This window comes from Salmo salar, unplaced genomic scaffold (assembly GCF_905237065.1).
Source record: "Salmo salar unplaced genomic scaffold, Ssal_v3.1, whole genome shotgun sequence".
In the NCBI taxonomy this organism is placed as follows: Eukaryota; Metazoa; Chordata; class Actinopteri; order Salmoniformes; family Salmonidae; genus Salmo; species Salmo salar.
The window spans coordinates 80,720-107,632 of record NW_025549210.1 but is presented as its reverse complement, the minus strand read 5'-3'; the positions used below and the strand labels follow the sequence as shown (position 1 = coordinate 107,632).

The 26,913-nt window shown below is 45.2% G+C and overlaps 2 protein-coding genes across 2 annotated transcripts; both read left to right on the top strand.

Moving 5' to 3' along the window:
• The first annotated feature begins 758 nt into the window (after window positions 1–758).
• Window positions 759–25,018, top strand: LOC106590962 (ladderlectin). Its single transcript, XM_045713118.1, has 2 exons — window positions 759–1,739; window positions 24,853–25,018. Exon 1 carries the CDS (start codon window positions 830–832, stop codon window positions 1,388–1,390), a length of 561 nt encoding a protein of 186 aa, XP_045569074.1. The 5' UTR covers window positions 759–829; the 3' UTR covers window positions 1,391–1,739; window positions 24,853–25,018.
• Window positions 23,986–25,018, top strand: LOC106574392 (ladderlectin-like). Its single transcript, XM_014150246.2, has one exon. It carries the CDS (start codon window positions 24,048–24,050, stop codon window positions 24,606–24,608), a length of 561 nt encoding a protein of 186 aa, XP_014005721.2. The 5' UTR covers window positions 23,986–24,047; the 3' UTR covers window positions 24,609–25,018.
• Window positions 25,019–26,913: the final 1,895 nt, after the last annotated feature.

Sequence of the window (26,913 nt, the reverse complement as noted above, 5' to 3'; positions counted from 1 at the left end):
AGCTGACCTAAGACAGGGCATTTTTACTAGGATTAAATGTCAGGAATTGTTAAAAACTTAGTTTAAATTTATTTGGCTAAGGTGTATGTAGTAAACTTCCAACTTCTACTGCTAATCTTTCACATTTGAATTCTTTCTTGGGGGCCCGGCCGGGTTTAAATGCTTTTTTCAGTTTCATTCATTTGTATTTATACATCTGTATTTATTAATTGTAGTTTTTGCTGCTTAAAGGTTTTTGTTGTTGCTTAGACAACCTTATTTTCATGTTGATTCTTCGTATTCGGTGGGAGGAGCTGCACCTCAATATTAGGAAGTTGTTCTTAATGTTTAGTACACACCAGAAACTGTTGAGCGTGAAAACCCAGCAGCGTTGCAGTTCTTGACACGAACAGGTGCATCTGGCACCTATCATACCCCGTTCACAGGCACTTAAATCTATTGTCTTCACCCTCTGAATGACACACACACAATCCATCTCTCAGTTGTCTCAAGGCTCCAAAATAATTTTTTAACCTGTCTCCTCCCATTTATATACACTGATTAAAGTGGATTCACCTGGTCAGTCTAGGTCATGGAAAGAGCAGGTGACCTTAATGTTTTGTACACTCAGTGTATATTTGCCACAAGGATTAGGATACATTTCCCAATAGGATGTGGAATTAGTGTCAACATGTTTTTTTGGTACATTGGAATCAGTGTAAATATATGTTTTTGTACTTCGTCCTTGTGGCTTGGTGACCTGCACGTATAAAAGTGTTCCTCTATCTCAAGCTGAACAGAACCTACAGACTACCACCTGTGATTCCTTCTCTAACAGGAAAAGATTACCATGGAGAAGTTGGCCATCCTTCTGCTTCTGAGTGCTGCCATTGCACTGGGCGATGCCAACCTGACCCTGCTCCTTGGTTTAGAACCCTTACTGAAGACTGAGGTGGAACAGACTCCTCCTGTTGAGGCTCAGGTAGCAGCAGTGCAGGAGGGGACAAAGGAAAGTTCATGTCCCTCAGACTGGCACACATATGGATCACGCTGTTTCAAGTTTGTCAGCATTCCACAGTCATGGGCAGATTCCGAGCAAAACTGTTTGGCACTTGGTGGAAACCTAGCATCTGTGCGTAACCTTTTAGAGTACCAGTTCATGCAAGCACTGACAAAGGACACCAATGGCCACCTACCTGACACCTGGGTTGGAGGTTTTGATGCAGTCAAGGAGGGCTTATGGATGTGGTCAGATGGGTCCAGATTTGACTACACTCACTGGAACACTGGTGAGCCCAATAACGCTGGAGAAGGAGAGGACTGTCTGCAGATGAACGCTGCAAGTGAGAAGCTCTGGTTTGATGTGCCCTGTGAGTGGAAGTTTGTATCTATCTGTTCCAGAAGAATGTAGGCTAGGAAATGACCCAGCCACTTCAACTCCCACCTCCAGGGGTCAACAGTCTACACTTCAATACTCAAACCAAGATCTGTCACTCACTGCAGCTCACCAACATGACAAATAAAACATGTATTCACAAAAAAGCTATCCACCTATCTAATGATTAGCCAACGAGCCATATCTAACAGTTAGAAATAATGACAGAGGAATTTACAAGAGACAGCAAACAGCAAACATGTAGCTACTGAAAAAACAGCCTTTGAAGTTCAATGCAGACTTTTATACTAAGTCATGATCTGCTGTTAGCTAGCTACTGTTTAGGTAGGCTAACCTTTCAGGTTAACTAACATTAGGTAAACTTGTGATGAAACTGTGTGATGTTGATGATCCTGCTTTTCAAATTAAAGATAAATGACAGACTATTCAGTGTTTTCTTCATTTGCTATTGCTTAACAAGTTGTCATGGCATCAGTTAGTCAATGGTAAGTTATTTTTAAACTAGAATAAAGACAATCTCTCAATGACATGAACCTGCATCACTAAAAATAATACATGATAAAACCTTATCATGCTGTTAATTATGAATGAGTAACTCTCTTCCTAACAGACCATTTGTTTCTGAATGGTTTAGATGCAGGAAATTAAAGATATATCACTATTAACTAACATGAATTATCAGCTTTATTTAATAATGTATTAATGCATTTTTTTATGGCTTAGTAAACATGCATACAATGAATAAATACTTAGTAGATATTAAATGAATGATTTATTTATTCAGGTTAACTAATGCATTAACTAATGTAACCTTATTGTAAAGTGTTGCCATTCACTGTCTTTCATATCTGAGGCTAAATCCATGAGGCTGAGAAATGTGACAGGAAATGTGTCCACAGAGAGAGAGAGAGAGAGGAGAGAGAGAGGAGAGAGAGAGTGCTATTCTATTTCTCCCCTGAATGAAGGACTGAAGAAGCTCTGAGATTAAAAAGCAGAAAAGAATGAAAAGGCGGAGTCACAGGGACAGAGAGTTCCTCACACAACAACGTGACAGCCAGTAGGGCTTTAGGAGGAGGGTGTTACGCGGAGCAAACACAGGGGAACCCAAGAGCGGACTCAGATGCAGAAGCAGGGATGAATGTTTATTGTACACAGAGAGATATGGAGTGCAGAACCGGGATAGCTCAGATGAGTTGCAGAGAAACCCGAAGTGTAGAGTGAGATTGTAGTTGACTGAGTTGAGCAGGGTAAACGGGTCCTGAGGGGAATCCAAGGTGGTGGTGGTGAGTGAAGTCCAAAGCAAGGTGTTTGGGTGTATGAGATGTGGTACAGGAGACAGGAGCCAGAGCGGTACTGCAACGAGAGGACAAAACAGTGTAAGGCAGGGAAACAAGCACAGCAGGGCAACAGGATCTTGAGAACTGACAAAAGGCTAGGCTAGCTAGAATAACAACTGACTGAGCAGAGATTACAGTCTGGCAGAGTGGAGGTGGCAGGAATGAGTATATGTAGAGGTCTTGATTATGGGATGATTTGCAGCTGATAGGGATCTGTTCTGACTCCAGCACACCTGTCTCCAACCATACCGAGAGAGAGAGAGAGAGAGAGAGAGAGAGAGAGAGAGAGAGAGAGAGAGAGTATACAGGGGGAGAACTGCAGGTTAGGATGACACCGGATGAACACCAGAGGGCGTAGTGGGAGCAGATGTGACATAGGTATCCTTATGTACATATAGCCCCACCGACTGTATAAGGGCCCCTTCTGATTACTAGATTAAAAAAACTGTAGATGATTAGTTGGAGGATCTCTTCCTCCTCCTCCTCCTCCTCAATGCAGCCTCCACAGGCAGGCAGCGCCCGCCAGTGGTTTTGCCAGGCCCTACCACGCCATGCAGCGGTGACCCCAGTTCATAAGGGAGCCAGTGGGGCACTGGAAGTGCTCAGCACAGTCTGGCGAGTTAGAGAGGGTGCCGATGAGGCTGTATTTTGGGGGTTTGTGGGGTCATGAGTCCCTTGTGGGCGCTCTCCGGGGTTCGCACGGCACACCACAACTGAGAGAAGAAGAAACGGTCCATCGATAAATAAGACGGGCAGTAGATAGATAATTCACCTCTCTGTCTTCCTGACTGAATTATACTAATTCTGTTTCTACTGAGTAACTAGATCACCTCTCTGTCTTCCTGACTGAATTATACTAATTCTGTTTCTACTGAGTGTACGAAAAATTAACAACACCTTCCTAATATTGAGTTGCCCCCACCCACCCTTTTGCACTCAGAACAGTCTCAATTCGTTGGGGCATTGGACTCTACAAGGTGTCGAAAGCGTTCCACAGGGATGCTAGCCCATGTTGACTCCAATGCTTCCCCACAGTTGTCAAGTTGGCTGGATGTCCTTTGGGTGGTGGACCATTCTTGATACACACGGGTAACGGTTGAGCGTCAAAAACCCAGCAGCGTTGCAGTTCTTGACACAAACCAGTGCGCCTGGCACCTACTACCATACCCCGTTCAAAGGAACTTAAATACACGATATATACAAAAGTATGTGAAAACCCCTTCAAATTAGTGGATTCAGCAATTTCAGACAGCACGTTGCTGACAGGTCTATAAAATTGAGCACACAGCCATGCAATCTCCATAGACAAACATTGGCAGCAGAATGGCAGTACTGAAGAGCTCAGTGATTTTCAACTTGGCACCGTCATAAGATGCCACCTTTCCAACAAGTCAGTTTGTCAAATGTCTGCCCTGCTAGAGTTGCCCCGGTCAACTGTAAGTGCTGTTATAGTGAAGTGGAAACGTCTAGGAGCAACAACGGCTCAGCCGCGAAGTGGTAGGCCACACAAGCTCAGAGAACGGGACCACTGAGTGCTGAAGCGCGTAGCACGTAAAAAAGCATTTTCAGTTGCAACACTCACTGCTGAGTTTCAAACGGCCTCTGGAAACAACGTCAGCAGAAGAACTGTTAGTCGGGAGCTTCATGAAATTGGTTTCCATGGTAGAGAACCCACACACAAGCCAAAAATCACTGCAAATCAAAGTGTCGGCTGGAGTGGTGTAAAGCTTGCCGCCATTGGACTCTGGAGCAGAGAAACATGTATTCTGGAGTGATTAATCACGTTTCACAATCTGGCAGTCCTACGGACGAATCTGGGTTTGGTGGATGCCAGGAGAACGCTACCAGCCCCAATGCATAGTGCCAAATGTAAAGTTTGGTGAAGGAGGAATAAGGATCTTGGGCTGTTTTTCAGTTTCGGGCTAGGCCCCTTAGTTTCAATGAAGGGAAATCTTAAAGCTACAGTATTCAATGGCATTCTAGACGATTCTGTGCTTTGTGGCAACAGTTTGGGGAAGGCCCTTTCCTGTTTCAGCATGATAATGCCCCTGTGCATAAAGCAAGGTCAATACAGAAATGGTTTGTCAAGATCGACGTGGAAGAACTTGACTGGCCTGCAAACCTCAACCCACCTCAACCCCATTGAACACATTTGGGATGAATTGGAACACTGACTGCGAGCCAGGCCTAATTGCCCAACATCAGTGCCCAACATCAATAATGTTTGTGGCTGAATGGAAGAAAGTCTCCGCAGCAATGTTCCAACATCTAGCAGCAAATGAGGGAACCAACTCCATGTCAAAGCCCATGATTTTGGATTGAGATGTTCTATGAGCATGTGTCCACATACTTTTGTAGTGTATTTTATCTTGCCCATTCACAGTCCGAATGACACACACACAATCCATGTCTCAATTGTCTCAAGACTCCAAAAACCATTTTTTAACCTGTCTCCTCTCATTTATCTACACTGATTGAAGTGGATTTAAAAAGTAACATCAATAAGGGATCATAGCTTTAACCTGGATTCACCAGGTCAGTCTATGTCATGGAAAGAGCAGGTGTTCTTAATGTGTTGTACACTCAGTGATGCTGTTATAATTACCAAGCAGTTGGATAAAACAAATATTTGTGATGTAAACTGAGTGTACAAAACATTAAGAACACCTTCCTAATATTGAGTTGCACCTCTTTTTGCCCTCAGAACAGCTTCAGTTCGTTGGGGCATGGATAAGGTGTTGAAAGTGTTCCATGGGAATGCTTGCCCTTGTTGACTACAATGCTTCCCATAGTTGTGTCAAGTTGGCTGGATGTCCTTTGGGTGGTGGACCATTCATGATTTTGGATTGAGATTCTATGAGCATGTGTCCACATACTTTTGTAGTGTATTTTATCTTGCCCATTCACAGTCCGAATGACACACACACAATCCATGTCTCAATTGTCTCAAGACTCCAAAAACCATTTTTTAACCTGTCTCCTCTCATTTATCTACACTGATTGAAGTGGATTTAAAAAGTAACATCAATAAGGGATCAAAGCTTTCACCTGGTCAGTCTGTCATAATGTTTTGTACACTCAGTGTCTGACAGGATTGGATGTTTATTTTATTAAATGATTTTAGTCATTTAGCAGACGCTCTTATTCAGAGTGACTTACAGGAGAAATTACGGTTAAGTGCCTTGCTTAAGGGCACACCGGCATGGTTTTTCACCAAGTCGGCTCGGGGATTCGAACCGCTCTTAACCGCTAGGCTACCTGCCACCCTATGCATGCAATGTCAATGTTGTTTGACTTGTTTGTGTATCAGCACATTGACCTAGTCTCACTGCAACACTGCGTCCATGTTGCTTGACACAGACGTTTTCAAAGAACCTTTAGTCAAGGTGAGCTTCGCTCCCACTCAGTCTGTCTTATCAGACTTCCTGGTCTAACTTATTAACTTAATACTCAAACCTTATTGGCCGTTGAAAAGATTCAGTGGAACTCCCAGGGAGGGTTGGGGCACGTCTTTCAAACTTCCAAAATATTTTATTTTATTAGACTTTTTATTTTATTAGAACATTCAAAAGTACAACAGTAAGGCTACAATTTATACCATGACATTACAGTGATAGTTCAGCAATTTGAAATATTTTAGATATTTGTTTCCTTACCTTGAAATCAGTCTATGGATAAGGACACGGAGTGACTGCAAGACCCCCCCCCCCTACACACAGACACACACAGGAACATTTACCCTGCACTCCACCACCCACACATTTACCCTGCACCCCACCTCCCACACAGGAACATTTACCCTGCACCCCACCTCCCACACACAGGAACATTTACCCTGCACCCCACCTCCCACACAGGAACATTTACCCTGCACCCCACCTCCCCCACAGGAACATTTACCCTGCACCCCACCTCCCACACAGGAACATTTACCCTGCACCCCTTCCCCCACAGGAACATTTACCCTGCACCCCACCTCCCACACACAGGAACATTTACCCTGCACCCCACCTCCCCCACACAGGAACATTTACCCTGCACCCACCTCCCACACACAGGAACATTTACCCTGCACCCCATCTCCCTCACAGGAACATTTACCCTGCACCCCACCTCCCACACAGGAACATTTACCCTGCACCCACCTCCCACACAGGAACATTTACCCTGCACCCCACCTCCCCCACACAGGAACATTTACCCTGCACCCCACCTCCCACACAGGAACATTTACCCTGCACCCCACCTCCCACACACAGGAACATTTACCCTGCACCCCACCTCCCACACAGGAACATTTACCCTGCACCCCACCTCCCCCACAGGAACATTTACCCTGCACCCCACCTCCCACACAGGAACATTTACCCTGCACCCCTTCCCCCACAGGAACATTTACCCTGCACCCCACCTCCCACACAGGAACATTTACCCTGCACCCCACCTCCCTCACACAGGAACATGTACCCTGCACCCCACCTCCCACACAGGAACATTTACCCTGCACCACCTCCCACACACAGGAACATTTACCCTGCACCCCACCTCCCACACAGGAACATTTACCCTGCACCCCACCTCCCCACAGGAACATTTACCCTGCACCCCACCTCCCAGACAGGAACATTTACCCTGCACCCCTTCCCCCACAGGAACATTTACCCTGCACCCCACCTCCCACACAGGAACATTTACCCTGCACCCCACCTCCCTCACACAGGAACATTTACCCTGCACCCCACCTCCCCCACACAGGAACATTTACCCTGCACCCCACCTCCCCCACAGGAACATTTAGACTTTACAGACTGTTACCCTGTTACCCTGCCCCCACCACCCAATGGACTTTACAGACTGTTACCCTGTTACCCTGCCCCCAACACCCAATGGACATTACAGACTGTTACCCTGTTACCCTGCCCCCACCACCCAATGGACTTTACAGACTGTTACCCTGTTACCCTGCCCCCACCACCCAATGGATATTACAGACTGTTACCCTGCCCCCACCACCCAATGGACTTTACAGACTGTTACCCTGTTAGCCTGCCCCCACCACCCAATGGACATTACAGACTGTTACCCTGCCCCCACCACCCAATGGACATTACAGACTGTTACCCTGCCCCCACCACCCAATGGACATTACAGACTGTTACCCTGCCCCCACCACCCAATGGACTTTACAGACTGTTACCCTGTTACCCTGCCCCCACCACCCAATGGACATTACAGACTGTTACCCTGTTACCCTGCCCCCACCACCCAATGGACATTACAGACTGTTACCCTGCCCCCACCACCCAATGGACATTACAGACTGTTACCCTGCCCCCACCACCCAATGGACATTACAGACTGTTACCCTGCCCCCACCACCCAATGGACATTACAGACTGATACCCTGTTACCCTGCCCCCACCACCCAATGGACATTACAGACTATTACCCTGCCCCCACCACCCAATGGACATTATAGACTGTTACCCTGCCCCCACCACCCAATGGACATTACAGACTGTTACCCTGCACCCCACCTCTCCCACACAGGAACATTTACCCTGCACCCTACCTCCCACACAGGAACATTTACCCTGCACCCCACCTCCCACACATAGGAACATTTACCCTGCACCCCACCCCCCAATGGACATTACAGACTGTTACCCTGCCCCCACCACCCAATGGACATTACAGACTGTTACCCTGCCCCCACCACCCAATGGACATTACAGACTGTTACCCTGCCCCCACCACCCAATGGATATTACAGACTGTTACCCTGTTACCCTGCCCCCACCACCCAATGGACATTACAGACTGTTACCATGTTACCCTGCCCCCTCCACCCAATGGACATTACAGACTGTTACCCTGTTACCCTGCCCCCTCCACCCAATGGATATTACAGACTGTTACCCTGCCCCCACCACCCAATGGACATTACAGACTGTTACCCTGTTACCCTGCCCCCACCACCCAATGGACATTACAGACTGTTACCCTGCCCCCACCACCCAATGGACATTACAGACTGTTACCCTGCCCCCACCACCCAATGGACATTACAGACTGTTACCCTGTTACCCTGCCCCCACCACCCAATGGACATTACAGACTGTTACCCTGCCCCCACCACCCACTGGACATTACAGACTGTTACCCTGCCCCCACCACCCAATGGACATTACAGACTGATACCCTGTTACCCTGCCCCCACCACCCAATGGACATTACAGACTATTACCCTGCCCCCCACCACCCAATGGACATTACAGACTGTTACCCTGTTACCCTGCCCCCACCACCCAATGGACATTACAGACTATTACCCTGTCCCCACCACCCAATGGACATTACAGACTGTTACCCTGCCCCCACCACCCAATGGACATTACAGACTGTTACCCTGTTACCCTGCCCCCACCACCCAATGGACATTACAGACTGTTACCCTGCCCCTCCACCCAATGGACATTACAGACTGTTACCCTGCCCCCACCACCCAATGGACATTACAGACTGTTACCCTGCCCCCACCACCCAATGGACTTTACAGACTGTTACCCTGTTACCCTGCCCCCACCACCCAATGGACATTACAGACTGTTACCCTGTTACCCTGCCCCCACCACCCAATGGACATTATAGACTGTTACCCTGCCCCCACCACCCAATGGACATTACAGACTGTTACCCTGCCCCCACCACCCAACGGTAATGTATATTGCTACAGTTGTAAATGTGCATATATTATTATTATTACTATTATTGTTATTGTTGTGTCTCATTCACTTCTCTATTTATTTATTACATATTTACCTGCACTGTTGATCCCGGTGTATCAGATTTTCACCCTGTAATTACATCTCTATCACAAGTGACTAATAAACTCATCTAATCTAAACCTTTCACAACTGTCTGACTAAGAACATCTGTATGAAAACCAAATTAAAGATTTAAAAAACAACTGATGATGCTATATGAAAATAAATTGGTGGAGGAGATAAATCATAAACCTAAATTGAGAAACTTTTGTTTGATTAAGAACAAATGAATGTTTGAGAGAAAGTTGATGTCCACCCTACTGCCGGAGATCACTATGTACACAGGTAAGAACAGGGATATTAACCCTCCATGTGTCAACAGGCCGGTATTAGAGATCACTATGTACACAGGTAAGAACAGGGATATTGCCCCTCCATGTGTCAACAGGCCGGTATTAGAGAACACTATGTACACAGGTAAGAACAGGGATATTACCCCTCCATGTGTCAACAGGCCGGTATTAGAGATCACTATGTACACAGGTAAGAACAGGGATATTAACCCTCCATGTGTCAACAGGTATTAGAGATCACTATGTACACAGGTAAGAACAGGGATATTGCCCCTCCATGTGTCAACAGGTATTAGAGAACACTATGTACACAGGTAAGAACAGGGATATTGCCCCTCCATGTGTCAACAGGCCGGTATTAGAGATCACTATGTACACAGGTAAGAACAGGGATATTACCCCTCCATGTGTCAACAGGCCGGTATTAGAGATCACTATGTACACAGGTAAGAACAGGGATATTAACCCTCCATGTGTCAACAGGTATTAGAGAACACTATGTACACAGGTAAGAACAGGGATATTACCCCTCCATGTGTCAACAGGCCGGTATTAGAGATCACTATGTACACAGGTAAGAACAGGGATATTGCCCCTCCATGTGTCAACAGGTATTAGAGAACACTATGTACACAGGTAAGAACAGGGATATTGCCCCTCCATGTGTCAACAGGCCGGTATTAGAATAGTAGAGGAGAGACTTTGTAACTACTGTGACCTGGAAGAGGTAGAGAATGAAATTCACTCAATACTTTATTGGCCTTTAAAAGACGATATACAGGTGTTTCTATTCCAGAAAGCCACTAGGTGGTAGGGCCTAGGAGAACCCTGGTATTATTCTATATACAGGTGTTTCTATTCCAGAAAGCCACTAGGTGGTAGGGCCTAGGAGAACCCTGGTATTATTCTATATACAGGTGTTTCTATTCCAGAAAGCCACTAGGTGGTAGGGTCTGGGAGAACCCTGGTATTATTCTATATACAGGTGTTTCTATTCCAGAAAGCCACTAGGTGGTAGGGCCTGGGAGAACCCTGGTATTATTCTATATACAGGTGTTTCTATTCCAGAAAGCCCACTAGGTGGTAGGGCCTAGGAGAACCCTGGAATTATTCTATATACAGGTGTTTCTATTCCAGAAAGCCCACTAGGTGGTAGGGCCTGGGAGAACCCTGGTATTATTCTATATACAGGTGTTTCTATTCCAGAAAGCCACTAGGTGGTAGGGCCTAGGAGAACCCTGGTATTATTCTATATACAGGTGTTTCTATTCCAGAAAGCCACTAGGTGGTAGGGCCTAGGAGAACCCTGGAATTATTCTATATACAGGTGTTTCTATTCCAGAAAGCCCACTAGGTGGTAGGGCCTGGGAGAACCCTGGTATTATTCTATATACAGGTGTTTCTATTCCAGAAAGCCACTAGGTGGTAGGGCCTAGGAGAACCCTGGAATTATTCTATATACAGGTGTTTCTATTCCAGAAAGCCCACTAGGTGGTAGGGCCTAGGAGAACCCTGGAATTATTCTATATACAGGTGTTTCTATTCCAGAAAGCCCACTAGGTGGTAGGGCCTGGGAGAACCCTGGAATTATTCTATATACAGGTGTTTCTATTCCAGAAAGCCCACTAGGTGGTAGGGCCTGGGAGAACCCTGGTATTATTCTATATACAGGTGTTTCTATTCCAGAAAGCCCACTAGGTGGTAGGGCCTAGGAGAACCCTGGAATTATTCTATATACAGGTGTTTCTATTCCAGAAAGCCCACTAGGTGGTAGGGCCTAGGAGAACCCTGGTATTATTCTATATACAGGTGTTTCTATTCCAGAAAGCCACTAGGTGGTAGGGCCTGGGAGAACCCTGGTATTATTCTATATACAGGTGTTTCTATTCCAGAAAGCCACTAGGTGGTAGGGCCTGGGAGAACCCTGGAATTATTCTATATACAGGTGTTTCTATTCCAGAAAGCCACTAGGTGGTAGGGCCTGGGAGAACCCTGGTATTATTCTATATACAGGTGTTTCTATTCCAGAAAGCCACTAGGTGGTAGGGCCTGGGAGAACCCTGGTATTATTCTATATACAGGTGTTTCTATTCCAGAAAGCCACTAGGTGGTAGGGCCTGGGAGAACCATGGTATTATTCTATATACAGGTGTTTCTATTCCAGAAAGCCACTAGGTGGTAGGGCCTAGGAGAACCCTGGTATTATTCTATATACAGGTGTTTCTATTCCAGAAAGCCCACTAGGTGGTAGGGCCTAGGAGAACCCTGGTATTATTCTATATACAGGTGTTTCTATTCCAGAAAGCCACTAGGTGGTAGGGCCTAGGAGAACCCTGGAATTATTCTATATACAGGTGTTTCTATTCCAGAAAGCCACTAGGTGGTAGGGTCTGGGAGAACCCTGGTATTATTCTATATAGAGGTGTTTCTATTCCAGAAAGCCCACTAGGTGGTAGGGCCTGGGAGAACCCTGGTATTATTCTATATACAGGTGTTTCTATTCCAGAAAGCCACTAGGTGGTAGGGCCTGGGAGAACCCTGGTATTATTCTATATACAGGTGTTTCTATTCCAGAAAGCCACTAGGTGGTAGGGCCTAGGAGAACCCTGGTATTATTCTATATACAGGTGTTTCTATTCCAGAAAGCCACTAGGTGGTAGGGCCTAGGAGAACCCTGGTATTATTCTATATACAGGTGTTTCTATTCCAGAAAGCCACTAGGTGGTAGGGCCTGGGAGAACCCTGGTATTATTCTATTTACAGGTGATTCTATTCTAGAACCCTGGTATTATTTGGCTGTTCTAGGAGAAAAACCTGAAAGGTTTTTTTGTTTCTTCAATATTCAAGTTTGCCAATTTGTTTGATAAAGCCTGGAATAAGAGAAAAAGGCCAACCTCTAATTAAATGACATATTTAGTTCAAGGTGTATATCAAGTCCACGTACGTACGGATTGTGCGTAGGCTTATTAATTTGAAGTCGGAAGTTTACATACACTTAGGTTGGAGTCAGTAAAACTCGTTTTTCAACCACTCCACAAATTTCTTGTTATCAATCTATAGTTTTGGCAAGTCGGTTAGGACATCTACTTTGTGCATGACACAAGTAATTTTTCCAACAATTGTTAATGACAGATTATTTCACTTATAATTCACTGTATCACAATTCCAGTGGGTCAGAAGTTTGCATACACTAAGTTGACTGTGCCTTTAAACAGCTTGGAAAATTCCAGAAAATTAAGCTTCCGATAGGCTAATTAACATAATTTGAGTCAACTGGAGGTGTACCTGTGGATGTATTTCAAGGCCTACCTTCAAAGTCAGCTATTTGCTTGACATCATGGGAAAATCAAAAGAAATCAGCCTAGACCTCAGAATTTTTTGGTTGTTGACCTCCACAAGTCTGGTTCATCCTTGGGAGCAATTTCCAAACACCTGAAGGTGCCACGGTCATCTGTGCAAACAATAGTATGCAAGTATAAACACCTTGGGACCACGCAGCCGTCATACCGCTCAGGAAGGAGACGCGTTCTGTCTCCTAGAGATGAACGTACTTTGGTGCGAAAAGTGCAGATCAATCCCAGAACAACAGCAAAGGACCTTGTGAAGATGCTGGAGGAAACAGGTACAAAAGTACCTATATCCACAGTAAAACGGGTCCTATATTGACATAACCTGAAAGGCCGCTCAGCAAGGAAGAAGCCACTGCTCCAAAACCGCCATAAAAAAGCCAGACTACGGTTTGCATCTGCACATGGGGACAAAGATAGTACTTTTTGGAGAAATGTCCTCTGGTCTTCGCTTCGCTCCACAGGTAATATTACACTTCATTACATTACAACGGTTTGGTTTGTTTGATCTGAGCAATTTTTCTTAGCTAGCTACATAGCCGTCTTTGTATCAAAGATAATTGTGTAGTTTAGAGTAATTAGAGTAATTATCGAGGCTAGCTATTTTTCGTCCTCCTAACGTAGTCAACACTGCTAGCTAGCTAGTCAACACTGCTAGCTAGCCAACTACTACCGACTAGCAGCACTGTAGAAACTATTACATTACAACGAAACGACTTGATTAGTGTAGTGTTAGTGTTAGTTAGCTAGCTACATAGTTGTCTTTGCTGTCTTTGTATCTAAGATAATTGTGTAGTTTAGAGTAATTATCGAGGTTAGCTAGCCAGCCGCGACGCGACGCCTTGTCCAGACTCCAGACTTAGTCAACACACCTAGTCATCATCAAACCCACTGCTAGCTAGCCAACCGTTACCGACTAGCAGCGCTGTAGATACTAATACATTACAACGGAACGATTTGACTAGTGCAGTGTTAGCTAGCTAGCTACATAGTTGTCTTTGTCATAGCTTGATACATGTGTAGTTTAGTAATTATCGAGGTTAGCTAGCCAGCTATTTCCATCCCCCGCGACGCCATTTTTCCAAACCTAGCCAACTATTACCGACGAGCAGCACTGTAGAAACTAAATACATTACAAAGGAACTTCTTGATTAGTGTTATGTTAGCTAGCTACAAAGTTGCTTTTGTATCATGACAAGGTGTAGTACTGAAACTATCGAGGTTATCTAGCCAGCTACACGTTCAAACAAAGTCAACAACGCAGCCACTGCTAGTTAGCCTACTCCACCAGCCAGCAGTACTGTATCATTTTCGTCATTTTAGTCATTAAGATTTTTGCAACGTAAGCTTAACTTTCTGAACATTCGAGACGTGTAGTCCACTTGTCATTCCAATCTCCTTTGCATTAGCGTAGCCTCTTCTGTAGCTTGTCAACTATGTGTCTGTCTATCCCTGTTCTCTCCCCTCTGCACAGGCCATACAAACGCTTCACACCGCGTGGCCGTTGCCACTCTAACCTGGTGGTCCCAGCGCGCACGACCCACGTGGAGTTCCAGGTCTCCGGCAGCCTCTGGAACTGCCGGTCTGCGGCCAACAAGGCTGAACTCAGCCTATGCTACCCTCCAGTCCCTAGACTTCCTGGCACTGACGGAAACATGGATTACCACAGATAACAATGCTACTCCTACTGCTCTCTCCTCGTCTGCCCACGTGTTCTCGCATACCCCTAGAGCATCGAGCCAGCGGGGTGGTGGCACTGGAATCCTCATCTCTCCCAAGTGGACATTCTCTCTTTCTCCCCTGACCCATCTGTCTATCTCCTCATTTGAATTCCTTGCTGTCACAGTTACCAGCCCTTTCAAGCTTAACATCCTTATCATTTATCGCCCTCCAGGTTCCCTTGGAGAGTTCATCAATGAGCTTGACGCCTTGATAAGTTCCTTTCCTGAGGATGGCTCACCTCTCACAGTTCTGGGTGACTTTAACCTCCCCATGTCTACCTTTGACTCATTCCTCTCTGCCTCCTTCTTTCCACTCCTCTCCTCTTTTGACCTCACCCTCTCATCTTCCCCCCCTACTCACAAGGCAGGCAATACGCTTGACCTCATCTTTACTAGATGCTGTTCTTCCACTAATCTCATTGCAACTCCCGTCCAAGTCTCCGACCACTACCTTGTATCCTTTTCCCTCTCGCTCTCATCCAACACTTCTCACTCTGCCCCTACTCGGATGGTATTGCGCCGTCCCAACCATCGCTCTCTCTCTCCCGCTACTCTCTCCTCTTCCATCCTATCATCTCTTCCCTCTGCTCAAACCTTCTCCAACCTATCTCCTGATTCTGCCTCCTCAACCCTCCTCTCCTCCCTTTCTGCATCCTTTAATTTTCTCTGTCCCCTATCCTCCAGGCCGGCTCGGTCCTCCCCTCCTGCTCCGTGGCTCGACGACTCACTGCGAGCTCACAGAACAGGGCTCCGGGCAGCCGAGCGGAAATGGAGGAAAACTCGCCTCCCTGCGGACCTGGCATCCTTTCACTCCCTCCTCTCTACATTTTCCTCTTCTGTCTCTGCTGCTAAAGCCACTTTCTACCACTCTAAATTCCAAGCATCTGCCTCTAACCCTAGGAAGCTCTTTGCTACCTTCTCCTCCCTCCTGAATCCTCCTCCCCCCCCTCCTCCCTCTCTGCGGATGACTTCGTCAACCATTTTGAAAAGAAGGTTGACGACATCCGATCCTCGTTGCTAAGTCAAACGACACTGCTGGTCCTGCTCACACTGCCCTACCCTGTGCTTTGACCTCTCTCCCCTCTCTCTCCAGATGAAATCTTGCGTCTTGTGATGGCCGGCCGCCCAACAACCTGCCCACTTGACCCTATCCCCTCCTCTCTTCTCCAGACCATTTCCGGAGACCTTCTCCCCTACCTCACCTCGCTCATCAACTCATCCTTGACCGCTGGCTACGTCCCTTCCGTCTTCAAGAGAGCGAGAGTTGCACCCCTTCTGAAAAAACCTACACTCGATCCCTCCGATGTCAACAACTACAGACCAGTATCCCTTCTTTCTTTTCTCTCCAAAACTCTTGAACGTGCCGTCCTTGGCCAGCTCTCCTGCTATCTCTCTCAGAATGACCTTCTTGATCCTAATCAGTCAGGTTTCAAGACTGGGCATTCAACTGAGACTGCTCTTCTCTGTGTCACGGAGGCTCTCCGCAATGCTAAAGCTAACTCTCTCTCCTCTGCTCTCATCCTTCTAGACCTATCTGCTGCCTTTGATACTGTGAACCATCAGATTCTCCTCTCCACCCTCTCCGAGCTGGGCATCTCCGGCGCGGCCCACGCTTGGATTGCGTCCTACCTGACAGGTCGCTCCTACCAGGTGGCGTGGTGAGAATCTATCTCCGCACCACGTGCTTTCACCACTGGTGTCCCCCAGGGCTCTGTTCTAGGCCCTCTCCTATTCTCACTATACACCAAGTCACTTGGCTCTGTCATATCCTCACATGGTCTCTCCTATCATTGCTATGCAGACGACACACAATTAATCTTCTCCTTTCCAACCTTCTGATAACCAGGTGGCGAATCGCATCTCTGCATGTCTGGCAGACATATCAGTGTGGATGACGGATCACCACCTCAAGCTGAACCTCGGCAAGACGGAGCTGCTCTTCCTCCCGGGAAGGACTGCCCGTTCCATGATCTCGCCATCACGGTTGACAACTCCCTTGTGTCCTCCTCCCAAAGTGCTAAGTACCTTGGCGTGACCCTGGACAACACCCTGTCGTTCTCCACTAACATCAAGGCGGTGACCCGATCCTGTAGGTTCATGCTCTACAACATTCGCAGAGTACGACCCTGCCTCACACAGGTAGCGGCGCAGGTCCTAATCCAGGCACTTGTCATCTCCCGTCTGGATTACTGCAACTCGCTGTTGGCTGGGCTCCCTGCCTGTGCCATTAAACCCCTACAACTTATCCAGAACGCGCAGCCCGTCTGGTGTTCAACCTTCCCAAGTTCTCTCACGTCACCCCGCTCCTCCGCTCTCTCCACTGGCTTCCAGTTGAAGCTCGCATCCACTACAAGACCATGGTGCTTGCCTACGGAGCTGTGAGGGGAACGGCACCTCCGTACCTTCAGGCTCTGATCAGGCCCTACACCCAAACAAGGGCACTGCATTCATCCACCTCTGGCCTGCTCGCCTCCCTACCTCTGAGGAAGCACAGTTCCCGCTCAACCCAGTCAAAACTGTTCGCTGCTCTGGCACCCCAATGGTGGAACAAGCTCCCTCACGACGCCAGGACAGTGGAGTCAATCACCACCTTCCGGAGACACCTGAAACCCCACCTCTTTAAGGAATACCTGGGATAGGATAAAGTAATCCTTCTAACCCCCCCCCTTAAAATATTTAGATGTACTATTGTAAAGTGGTTGTTCCACTGGATATCATAAGGTGAATGCACCAATTTGTAAGTCGCTCTGGATAAGAGCGTCTGCTAAATGCCTTAAATGTAAAATGTAAATGGTCTGATGAAACAAAAATAGAACTCTTTGGCCATAATGACCATCGTTATGTTTGGAGGAAAAAGGGGGAGGCTTGCAAGCCGAAGAACACCATCCCAACCGTGAAGCCCGGGGGTGGCAGCATCATGTTGTAGGGGTGCTTGCTGCAGGAGAGACTGGTGCACTTCACAAAATAGATGGCTTCATGAGGAAGAAAATTATGTGGATATATTGAAGCAACATCTCAACACATCAGTCAGGAAGTTAAAGCTTGTTTGCAAATGGGTCTTCCAAATGGACAATGACCCCAAGTATACTTCCAAAGTTGTGTCAAAATGGCTTAAGGGCAACAAAGTCAAGGTATTGGAGTGGCCATCACAAAGCCCTGACGTCAATCCCATAGACAATTTGTGGGCAGAACTGAAAAACCGTGTGCCCAGGCCGGCGGAGATACAATCTTCGGCAAAATCATTCGCAAGGAGATTCCTGCAAAAATATTATTTGAAGATAAATATTATTTGAAGAAAAATATTACTTGAAGATAAATATTATTTGAAGATAATAAACATATAAACATATTCAAAGATGACAAAAAATGTAATGTGATACAATTTTGTATCACTTATTTTCAATTTAAATCCGTATAATAAAATGATAGCAATACCAAGGCTAAACATACAGTCTTGGAACTGTACGTTGACAATGGTTAAGGTAAAATTCAATTATAATAAAATAATATAGAAAATATTTACACAAGAAGCAACCTATTATCACACAGTCAAACTCTCATTTCATTTAGTAAGTTGACCTGCCGTTCTCACTGTTAAACATCACAGTGTTCAATACAACGGCTCTTTAATTCAAAGGAAAAAATTACTATAAATAGACATCCTAAAGAATACATTTCAATACATTTCTTTAAAAAACAAAACAATAAAATAATATACTGTATTTTGGATATTTCATTTAGTGATTACCTGACTCAGTTACACCAGCTCTGTCAGGAGGAATGGGCCAAAATTCACCTAACTTATTGTGGGAAGCTTGTGGAAGGCTACCCGAAACGTATGACCCAAGTTAAACAATTTAAAGGGAATGCTACCAAATACTAATTGAGTGTATGTAAACTTCTGACCCACTGGGAATGTGATGAAAGAAATAAAAGCTGAAATAAATCAAATCAAATCAAATGTATTTATATAGCCCTTCTTACATCAGCTGATATCTCAAAGTGCTGTACAGAAACCCAGCCTAAAACCCCAAACAGCAAGCAATGCAGGTGTAGAAGCACGGTGGCTAGGAAAAACTCCCTAGAAAGGCCAAAACCTAGGAAGAAACCTAGAGAAGAACCAGGCTATGAGGGGTGGCCAGTCCTCTTCTGGCTGTGCCGGGTGGAGATTATAACAGCACATGGCCAAGATGTTCAAATGTTCATAAATGACCAGCATGGTCAAATAATAATAATCATAGTAGTTGTCGAGGGTGCAACAAGTCAGTAACACAAGAGTAAGTGTCAGTTGGCTTTTTCATAGCCGATCTTTGAGAGTATCTCTACCGCTCCTGCTGTCTCTAGAGACTTGAAAACAGCAGGTCTGGGACAGGTAGCACGTCCGGTGAACAGGTCAGGGTTCCAAAGCTGTAGGCAGAACAGTTGGAACTGGAGCAGCAGCAATGCCAGGTGAACTGGGGACAGCAAGGAGTCATCAAGCCAGGTAGTCCTGAGGCATGGTCCTAGGGCTCAGGTCCTCCGAGAGAAAGAAAGAAAGAGAGAAAGAGAGAATTAGAGAGAGCATATTTAAATTCACACAGGACACCGGAAAAAACAAGAGAATTACTCAAGATGTGACAGACTGACCCTAGCCCCCCGACACAAACTACTGCAGCATAAATACTGGAGGCTGAGACAGGAGGGGTCAAGAGACACTGTGGCCCTATCCGATGAAACTCCCGGACAGGGCCAAACAGGTAGGATATAACCCCACCCAGTTTGCCAAAGCACAGCCCCCACATCACTGGAGGGATATCTCCAACCACCAACATACCATCCCGGGACAAGGCCGAGTATAGCCCACAAAGATCTCTGCCACGGCACAACCCAAGGGGGGTGCCAACCCAGACAGGAAGACCACATCTGTGACTCAACCCACTCAAGTGACGCACCCTTCCCAGGGACGGCATGGAAGAACACCAGTAAGCCAGTGACTCAGCCCCTGTAATAGGGGTAGAGGCAGAGAATCCCAGTGGAAAGAGGGGAACCGGCCAGGCAGAGACAGCAAGGGCAGTTCGTTGCTCCAGCCTTTCCATTCACCTTCACACCCCTGGGCCAGACTACACTTAATCATAGGACCTCCCGAAGAGATATGTCTTCAGTAAAGAATTAAAGGTTGAGACTGAGTCTGCGTCGCTGACATGGGTAGGCAGACAATTCCATAAAAATGGAGCTCTATAGGAGAAAGCCCTGCCTCCAGCTGTTTGCTTAGAAATTCTAGGAACAATTAGAAGGCCCGCGTTTTGTGACCGTAGCGTACGTGTAGGTATGTACGGCAGGACCAAATCGGAAAGATAGGTAGGAGCAAGCCCATGTAATGCTTTGTAGGTTAGCAGTAGAACTTTGAAATCAGCCCTTGCCTTAATTGGAAGCCAGTGTAGGGAGGCTAGCACTGGAGTAATATGATAAATTTTTTTGGTTCTAGTCAGGATTCTAGCAGCCGTATTTAGCACTAACTGAAGTTTATTTAGTGCTTTATCCGGGTAGCCAGAAAGTAGAGCATTGCAGTAGTCCAACCTAGAAGTAACAAAGGTATGGATTAATTTTTCTGCGTCATTTTTGGACAGAAAGTTTCTGATTTTTGCAATGTTACGTAGATGGAATAAAGCTGTCCTTGAAACAGTCTTGATATGTTCTTCAAAAGAGAGATCAGGGTCCAGAGTAACGCCGAGGTCCTTCACAGTTTTATTTGAGACAACTTTACAACCATCCAGATTAATTGTCAGATTCAGCAGAAGATATCTTTGTTTCTTGGGACCTAGAACAAGCATCTCTGTTTTGTCCAAGTTTAAAAGTAGAACGTTTGCAGCCATCCACTTCCTTATGTCTGAGACACAGGCTTCTAGCGAGGGGAATTTTGGGGCTTCACCATGTTTCATTGAAATGTACAGCTGTGTGTCATCCGCATAGCAGTGAAATTTAACATTTTGTTTTCGAATGACATCCCCAAGAGGTAAAATATATAGTGAAAACAATAATGGTCCTAAAACGGAACCTTGAGGAACACCAAAATTTACAGTTGATTTGTCAGAGGACAAACCATTCACAGAGACAAACTGATATCTTTCCGACAGATAAGATCTAAACCAGGCCAGAACTTCTCCATGTAGACCAATTTGGGTTTCCAATCTCTCCAAAAGAATGTGGTGATCGATGGTATCAAAAGCAGCGCTAAGATCTAGGAGCACGAGGACAGATGCAGAGCCTCGGTCTGACGTCATTAAAATGTCATTTACCACCTTCACAAGTGCAGTCTCAGTGCTATGATGGGGTCTAAAACCAGACTGAAGCGTTTCGTATACATTGTTTGTCTTCAGGAAGGCAGTGAGTTGCTGCGCAACAGCTTTTTCTAAAATGTTTGAGAGGAATGGAAGATTCGATCCAGGCCGATAGTTTTTTATAATTTCTGGGTCAAGATTTGGCTTTTTCAAGAGAGGCTCTATTACTGCCACTTTTAGTGAGTTTGGTACACATCCGGTGGATAGAGAGCCGTTTATTATGTTCAACATAGGAGGGCCAAGCACAGAAAGCAGCTCTTTCAGTAGTTTAGTTGGAATAGGGTCCAGTATGCAGCTTGAGGGTTTAGATGCCATGATTATTTTCATCATTGTGTCAAGAGATATAGTACTAAAACACTTTAGTGTCTCCCTTGATCCTAGGTCCTGGCAGAGTTGTGCAGACTCAGGACAACGGAGATTTGGAGGAATACGCAGATTTAAAGAGGAGTCCGTAATTTGCTTTCTAATGATCATGATCTTTTCCTCAAAGAAGTTCATGAATTTATTACTGCTGAAGTGAAAGCCATCCTCTCTTGGGGAATGCTGCTTTTTAGTTAGCTTTGTGACAGTATCAAAAAGAAATTTCGGATTGTTCTTATTTTCCTCAATTAAGTTGGAAAAATAGGATGATCGAGCAGCAGTGAGGGCTCTTCAATACTGCACGGTACTGTCTTTCCAAGCTAGTCGGAAGACTTCCAGTTTGGTGTGGCGCCATTTCCGTTCCAATTTTCTGGAAGCTTGCTTCAGAGCTCGTGTATTTTCTGTATACCAGGGAGCTAGTTTCTTATGACAGATGTTTTTAGTTTTTAGGGGTGCAACTGCATCTAGGGTATTGCGCAAGGTTAAATTGAGTTCCTCGGTTAGGTGGTTAACTGATTTTTGTCCTCTGACGTCCTTGGGCAGGCAGAGGGAGTCTGGAAGGGCATCAAGGAATCTTTGGGTTGTCTGAGAATTTATAGCACAACTTTTAATGCTTCTTTGTTGGGGTTTGAGCAGATTATTTGTTGCGATTGCAAACGTAATAAAATGGTGGTCCGATAGTCCAGGATTATGAGGAAAAACATTAAGATCCACAACATTTATTCCATGGGACAAAACTAAGTCCAGAGTATGACTGTGGCAGTGAGTAGGTCCAGAGACATGTTGGACAAAACCCACTGAGTCGATGATGGCTCCGAAAGCCTTTTGGAGTGGGTCTGTGGACTTTTCCATGTGAATGTTAAAGTCACCAAAAATTAGAATATTATCTGCTATGACTACAAGATCCGATAGGAATTCAGGGAACTCAGTGAGGAACACTGCATATGGCCCAGGAGGCCTGTAAACAGTAGCTATTAAAAGTGAGTGAGTAGGCTGCATAGATTTCATGACTAGAAGCTCAAAAGACGAAAACGTTGTTTTTTGTTTTTTGTAAATTGACATTTGCTATCGTTTATGTTAGCAACACCTCCGCCTTTGCCGGATGCACGGGGGGTATGGTCACTAGTGTAACCAGGGGGTGAGGCCTCATTTAACACAGTAAATTCATCAGGCTTAAGCCATGTTTCAGTCAGGCCAATCACATCAAGATTATGATCAGTGATTAGTTCATTGACTATAACTGTCTTTGAAGTGAGGAATCTAACATTAAGTAGTCCTATTTTGAAATGTGAGGTATCACAATCTCTTTCAGTAATGGCAGGGATGGAGGAGGTCTTTATACTAGTGAGATTGCTAAGGCGAACACCGCCATGTTTAATTTTGCCCAACCTAGGTCGGGGCACAGACACGGTCTCAATGGGGATAGCTGAGCTGACTACACTGACTGTGCTGGTGGCAGACTCCACTAAGCTGGCAGGCTGGCTAACAGCCTGCTGCCTGGCTTGCACCCTATTTCATTGTGGAGCTAGAGGAGTTAGAGCCCTGTCTATGTTCGTCTAGAGCCCTGTCTATGCCCTTTCTAAATCATTCTCTCTACTATTATTCTGACATTTCACATTCTTAAAATAAAGTGGTGATCCTAGCTGACCTAAGACAGGGCATTTTTACTAGGATTAAATGTCAGGAATTGTTAAAAACTTAGTTTAAATTTATTTGGCTAAGGTGTATGTAGTAAACTTCCAACTTCTACTGCTAATCTTTCACATTTGAATTCTTTCTTGGGGGCCCGGCCGGGTTTAAATGCTTTTTTCAGTTTCATTCATTTGTATTTATACATCTGTATTTATTAATTGTAGTTTTTGCTGCTTAAAGGTTTTTGTTGTTGCTTAGACAACCTTATTTTCATGTTGATTCTTCGTATTCGGTGGGAGGAGCTGCACCTCAATATTAGGAAGTTGTTCTTAATGTTTAGTACACACCAGAAACTGTTGAGCGTGAAAACCCAGCAGCGTTGCAGTTCTTGACACGAACAGGTGCATCTGGCACCTATCATACCCCGTTCAAAGGCACTTAAATCTATTGTCTTCACCCTCTGAATGACACACACACAATCCATCTCTCAGTTGTCTCAAGAATCCAAAATAATTTTTTAACCTGTCTCCTCCCATTTATATACACTGATTTTAGTGGATTCACCTGGTCAGTCTAGGTCATGGAAAGAGCAGGTGACCTTAATGTTTTGTACACTCAGTGTATATTTGCCACAAGGATTAGGATACATTTCCCAATAGGATGTGGAATTAGTGTCAACATGTTTTTTTGGTACATTGGAATCAGTGTAAATATATGTTTTTGTACTTCGTCCTTGTGGCTTGGTGACCTGCACGTATAAAAGTGTTCCTCTATCTCAAGCTGAACAGAACCTACAGACTACCACCTGTGATTCCTTCTCTGACAGGAAAAGATTACCATGGAGAAGTTGGCCATCCTTCTGCTTCTGAGTGCTGCCATTGCACTGGGCGATGCCAACCTGACCCTGCTCCTTGGTTTAGAACCCTTACTGAAGACTGAGGTGGAACAGACTCCTCCTGTTGAGGCTCAGGTAGCAGCAGTGCAGGAGGGGACAAAGGAAAGTTCATGTCCCTCAGACTGGCACACATATGGATCACGCTGTTTCAAGTTTGTCAGCATTCCACAGTCATGGGCAGATTCCGAGCAAAACTGTTTGGCACTTGGTGGAAACCTAGCATCTGTGCGTAACCTTTTAGAGTACCAGTTCATGCAAGCACTGACAAAGGACACCAATGGCCACCTACCTGACACCTGGGTTGGAGGTTTTGATGCAGTCAAGGAGGGCTTATGGATGTGGTCAGATGGGACCAGATTTGACTACACTCACTGGAACACTGGTGAGCCCAATAACGCTGGAGAAGGAGAGGACTGTCTGCAGATGAACGCTGCAAGTGAGAAGCTCTGGTTTGATGTGCCCTGTGAGTGGAAGTTTGTATCTATCTGTTCCAGAAGAATGTAGGCTAGGAAATGACCCAGCCACTTCAACTCCCACCTCCAGGGGTCAACAGTCTACACTTCAATACTCAAACCAAGATCTGTCACTCACTGCAGCTCACCAACATGACAAATAAAACATGTATTCACAAAAAAGCTATCCACCTATCTAATGATTAGCCAACGAGCCATATCTAACAGTTAGAAATAATGACAGAGGAATTTACAAGAGACAGCAAACAGCAAACATGTAGCTACTGAAAAAACAGCCTTTGAAGTTCAATGCAGACTTTTATACTAAGTCATGATCTGCTGTTAGCTAGCTACTGTTTAGGTAGGCTAACCTTTCAGGTTAACTAACATTAGGTAAACTTGTGATGAAACTGTGTGATGTTGATGATCCTGCTTTTCAAATTAAAGATAAATGACAGACTATTCAGTGTTTTCTTCATTTGCTATTGCTTAACAAGTTGTCATGGCATCAGTTAGTCAATGGTAAGTTGTTTTTAAACTAGAATAAAGACAATCTCTAAATGACATGAACCTGCATCACTAAAAATAATACATGATAAAACCTTATCATGCTGTTAATTATGAATGAGTAACTCTCTTCCTAACAGACCATTTGTTTCTGAATGGTTTAGATGCAGGAAATTAAAGTTATATCACTATTAACTAACATGAATTATCAGCTTTATTTAATAATGTATTAATGCATTTTTTTATGGCTTAGTAAACATGCATACAATGAATAAATACTTAGTAGATATTAAATGAATGATTTATTTATTCAGGTTAACTAATGCATTAACTAATGTAACCTTATTGTAAAGTGTTGCCATTCACTGTCTTTCATATCTGAGGCTAAATCCATGAGGCTGAGAAATGTGACAGGAAATGTGTCCACAGAGAGAGAGAGAGAGAGGGAGAGAGAGAGGGAGAGAGAGAGTGCTATTCTATTTCTCCCCTGAATGAAGGACTGAAGAAGCTCTGAGATTAAAAAGCAGAAAAGAATGAAAAGGCGGAGTCACAGGGACAGAGAGTTCCTCACACAACAACGTGACAGCCAGTAGGGCTTTAGGAGGAGGGTGTTACGCGGAGCAAACACAGGGGAACCCAAGAGCGGACTCAGATGCAGAAGCAGGGATGAATGTTTATTGTACACAGAGAGATATGGAGTGCAGAACCGGGATAGCTCAGATGAGTTGCAGAGAAACCCGAAGTGTAGAGTGAGATTGTAGTTGACTGAGTTGAGCAGGGTAAACGGGTCCTGAGGGGAATCCAAGGTGGTGGTGGTGAGTGAAGTCCAAAGCAAGGTGTTTGGGTGTATGAGATGTGGTACAGGAGACAGGAGCCAGAGCGGTACTGCAACGAGAGGACAAAACAGTGTAAGGCAGGGAAACAAGCACAGCAGGGCAACAGGATCTTGAGAACTGACAAAAGGCTAGAATAACAACTGACTGAGCAGAGATTACAGTCTGGCAGAGTGGAGGTGGCAGGAATGAGTATATGTAGAGGTCTTGATTATGGGATGATTTGCAGCTGATAGGGATCTGTTCTGACTCCAGCACACCTGTCTCCAACCATACCGAGAGAGAGAGAGAGAGAGAGAGAGAGAGAGAGAGAGAGAGAGAGAGAGAGAGAGAGAGAGAGAGAGAGAGAGAGAGAGAGAGAGACAGAGAGAGAGTATACAGGGGGAGAACTGCAGGTTAGGACACTGGATGAACACCAGAGGGCGTAGTGGGAGCAGATGTGACATGGGTATCCTTATGTACATATAGCCCCACCGACTGTATAAGGGCCCCTTCTGATTACTAGATTAAAAAAACTGTAGATGATTAGTTGGAGGATCTCTTCCTCCTCCTCCTCCTCCTCAATGCAGCCTCCACAGGCAGGCAGCGCCCGCCAGTGGTTTTGCCAGGCCCTACCACGCCATGCAGCGGTGACCCCAGTTCATAAGGGAGCCAGTGGGGCACTGACTGTATAAGGGCCCCTTCTGTTTTCAGATTGTAGTTTCAAAGACCTTCCACACGCACACACCTCACGGGGGATAAACAGAGAGACGGCCGGATATTTCATTCAATGTAAATCTTTTAAATCTTTAGTACCAGAATACATACATACATACATACATACATACATACATACATACATACATACATACATACATACATACATACATACATACATACATATTACACATTATTATTGAACAATACTACATATACGTACATGATTATATGTCATTATTCCTAGAGAATAATGCCTGGGGAAACCAACACCCTCATCAGTCATGTTTTCCAGGACCTTCTTGCCTTTAGGCCCAGGTT

Bases quoted from the DNA above. Each gene is read 5' to 3' on its own strand.
- LOC106590962 (XM_045713118.1), top strand. From the start codon at position 830: ATGGAGAAGTTGGCCATCCTTCTGCTTCTGAGTGCTGCCATTGCACTG.
- LOC106574392 (XM_014150246.2), top strand. From the start codon at position 24,048: ATGGAGAAGTTGGCCATCCTTCTGCTTCTGAGTGCTGCCATTGCACTG.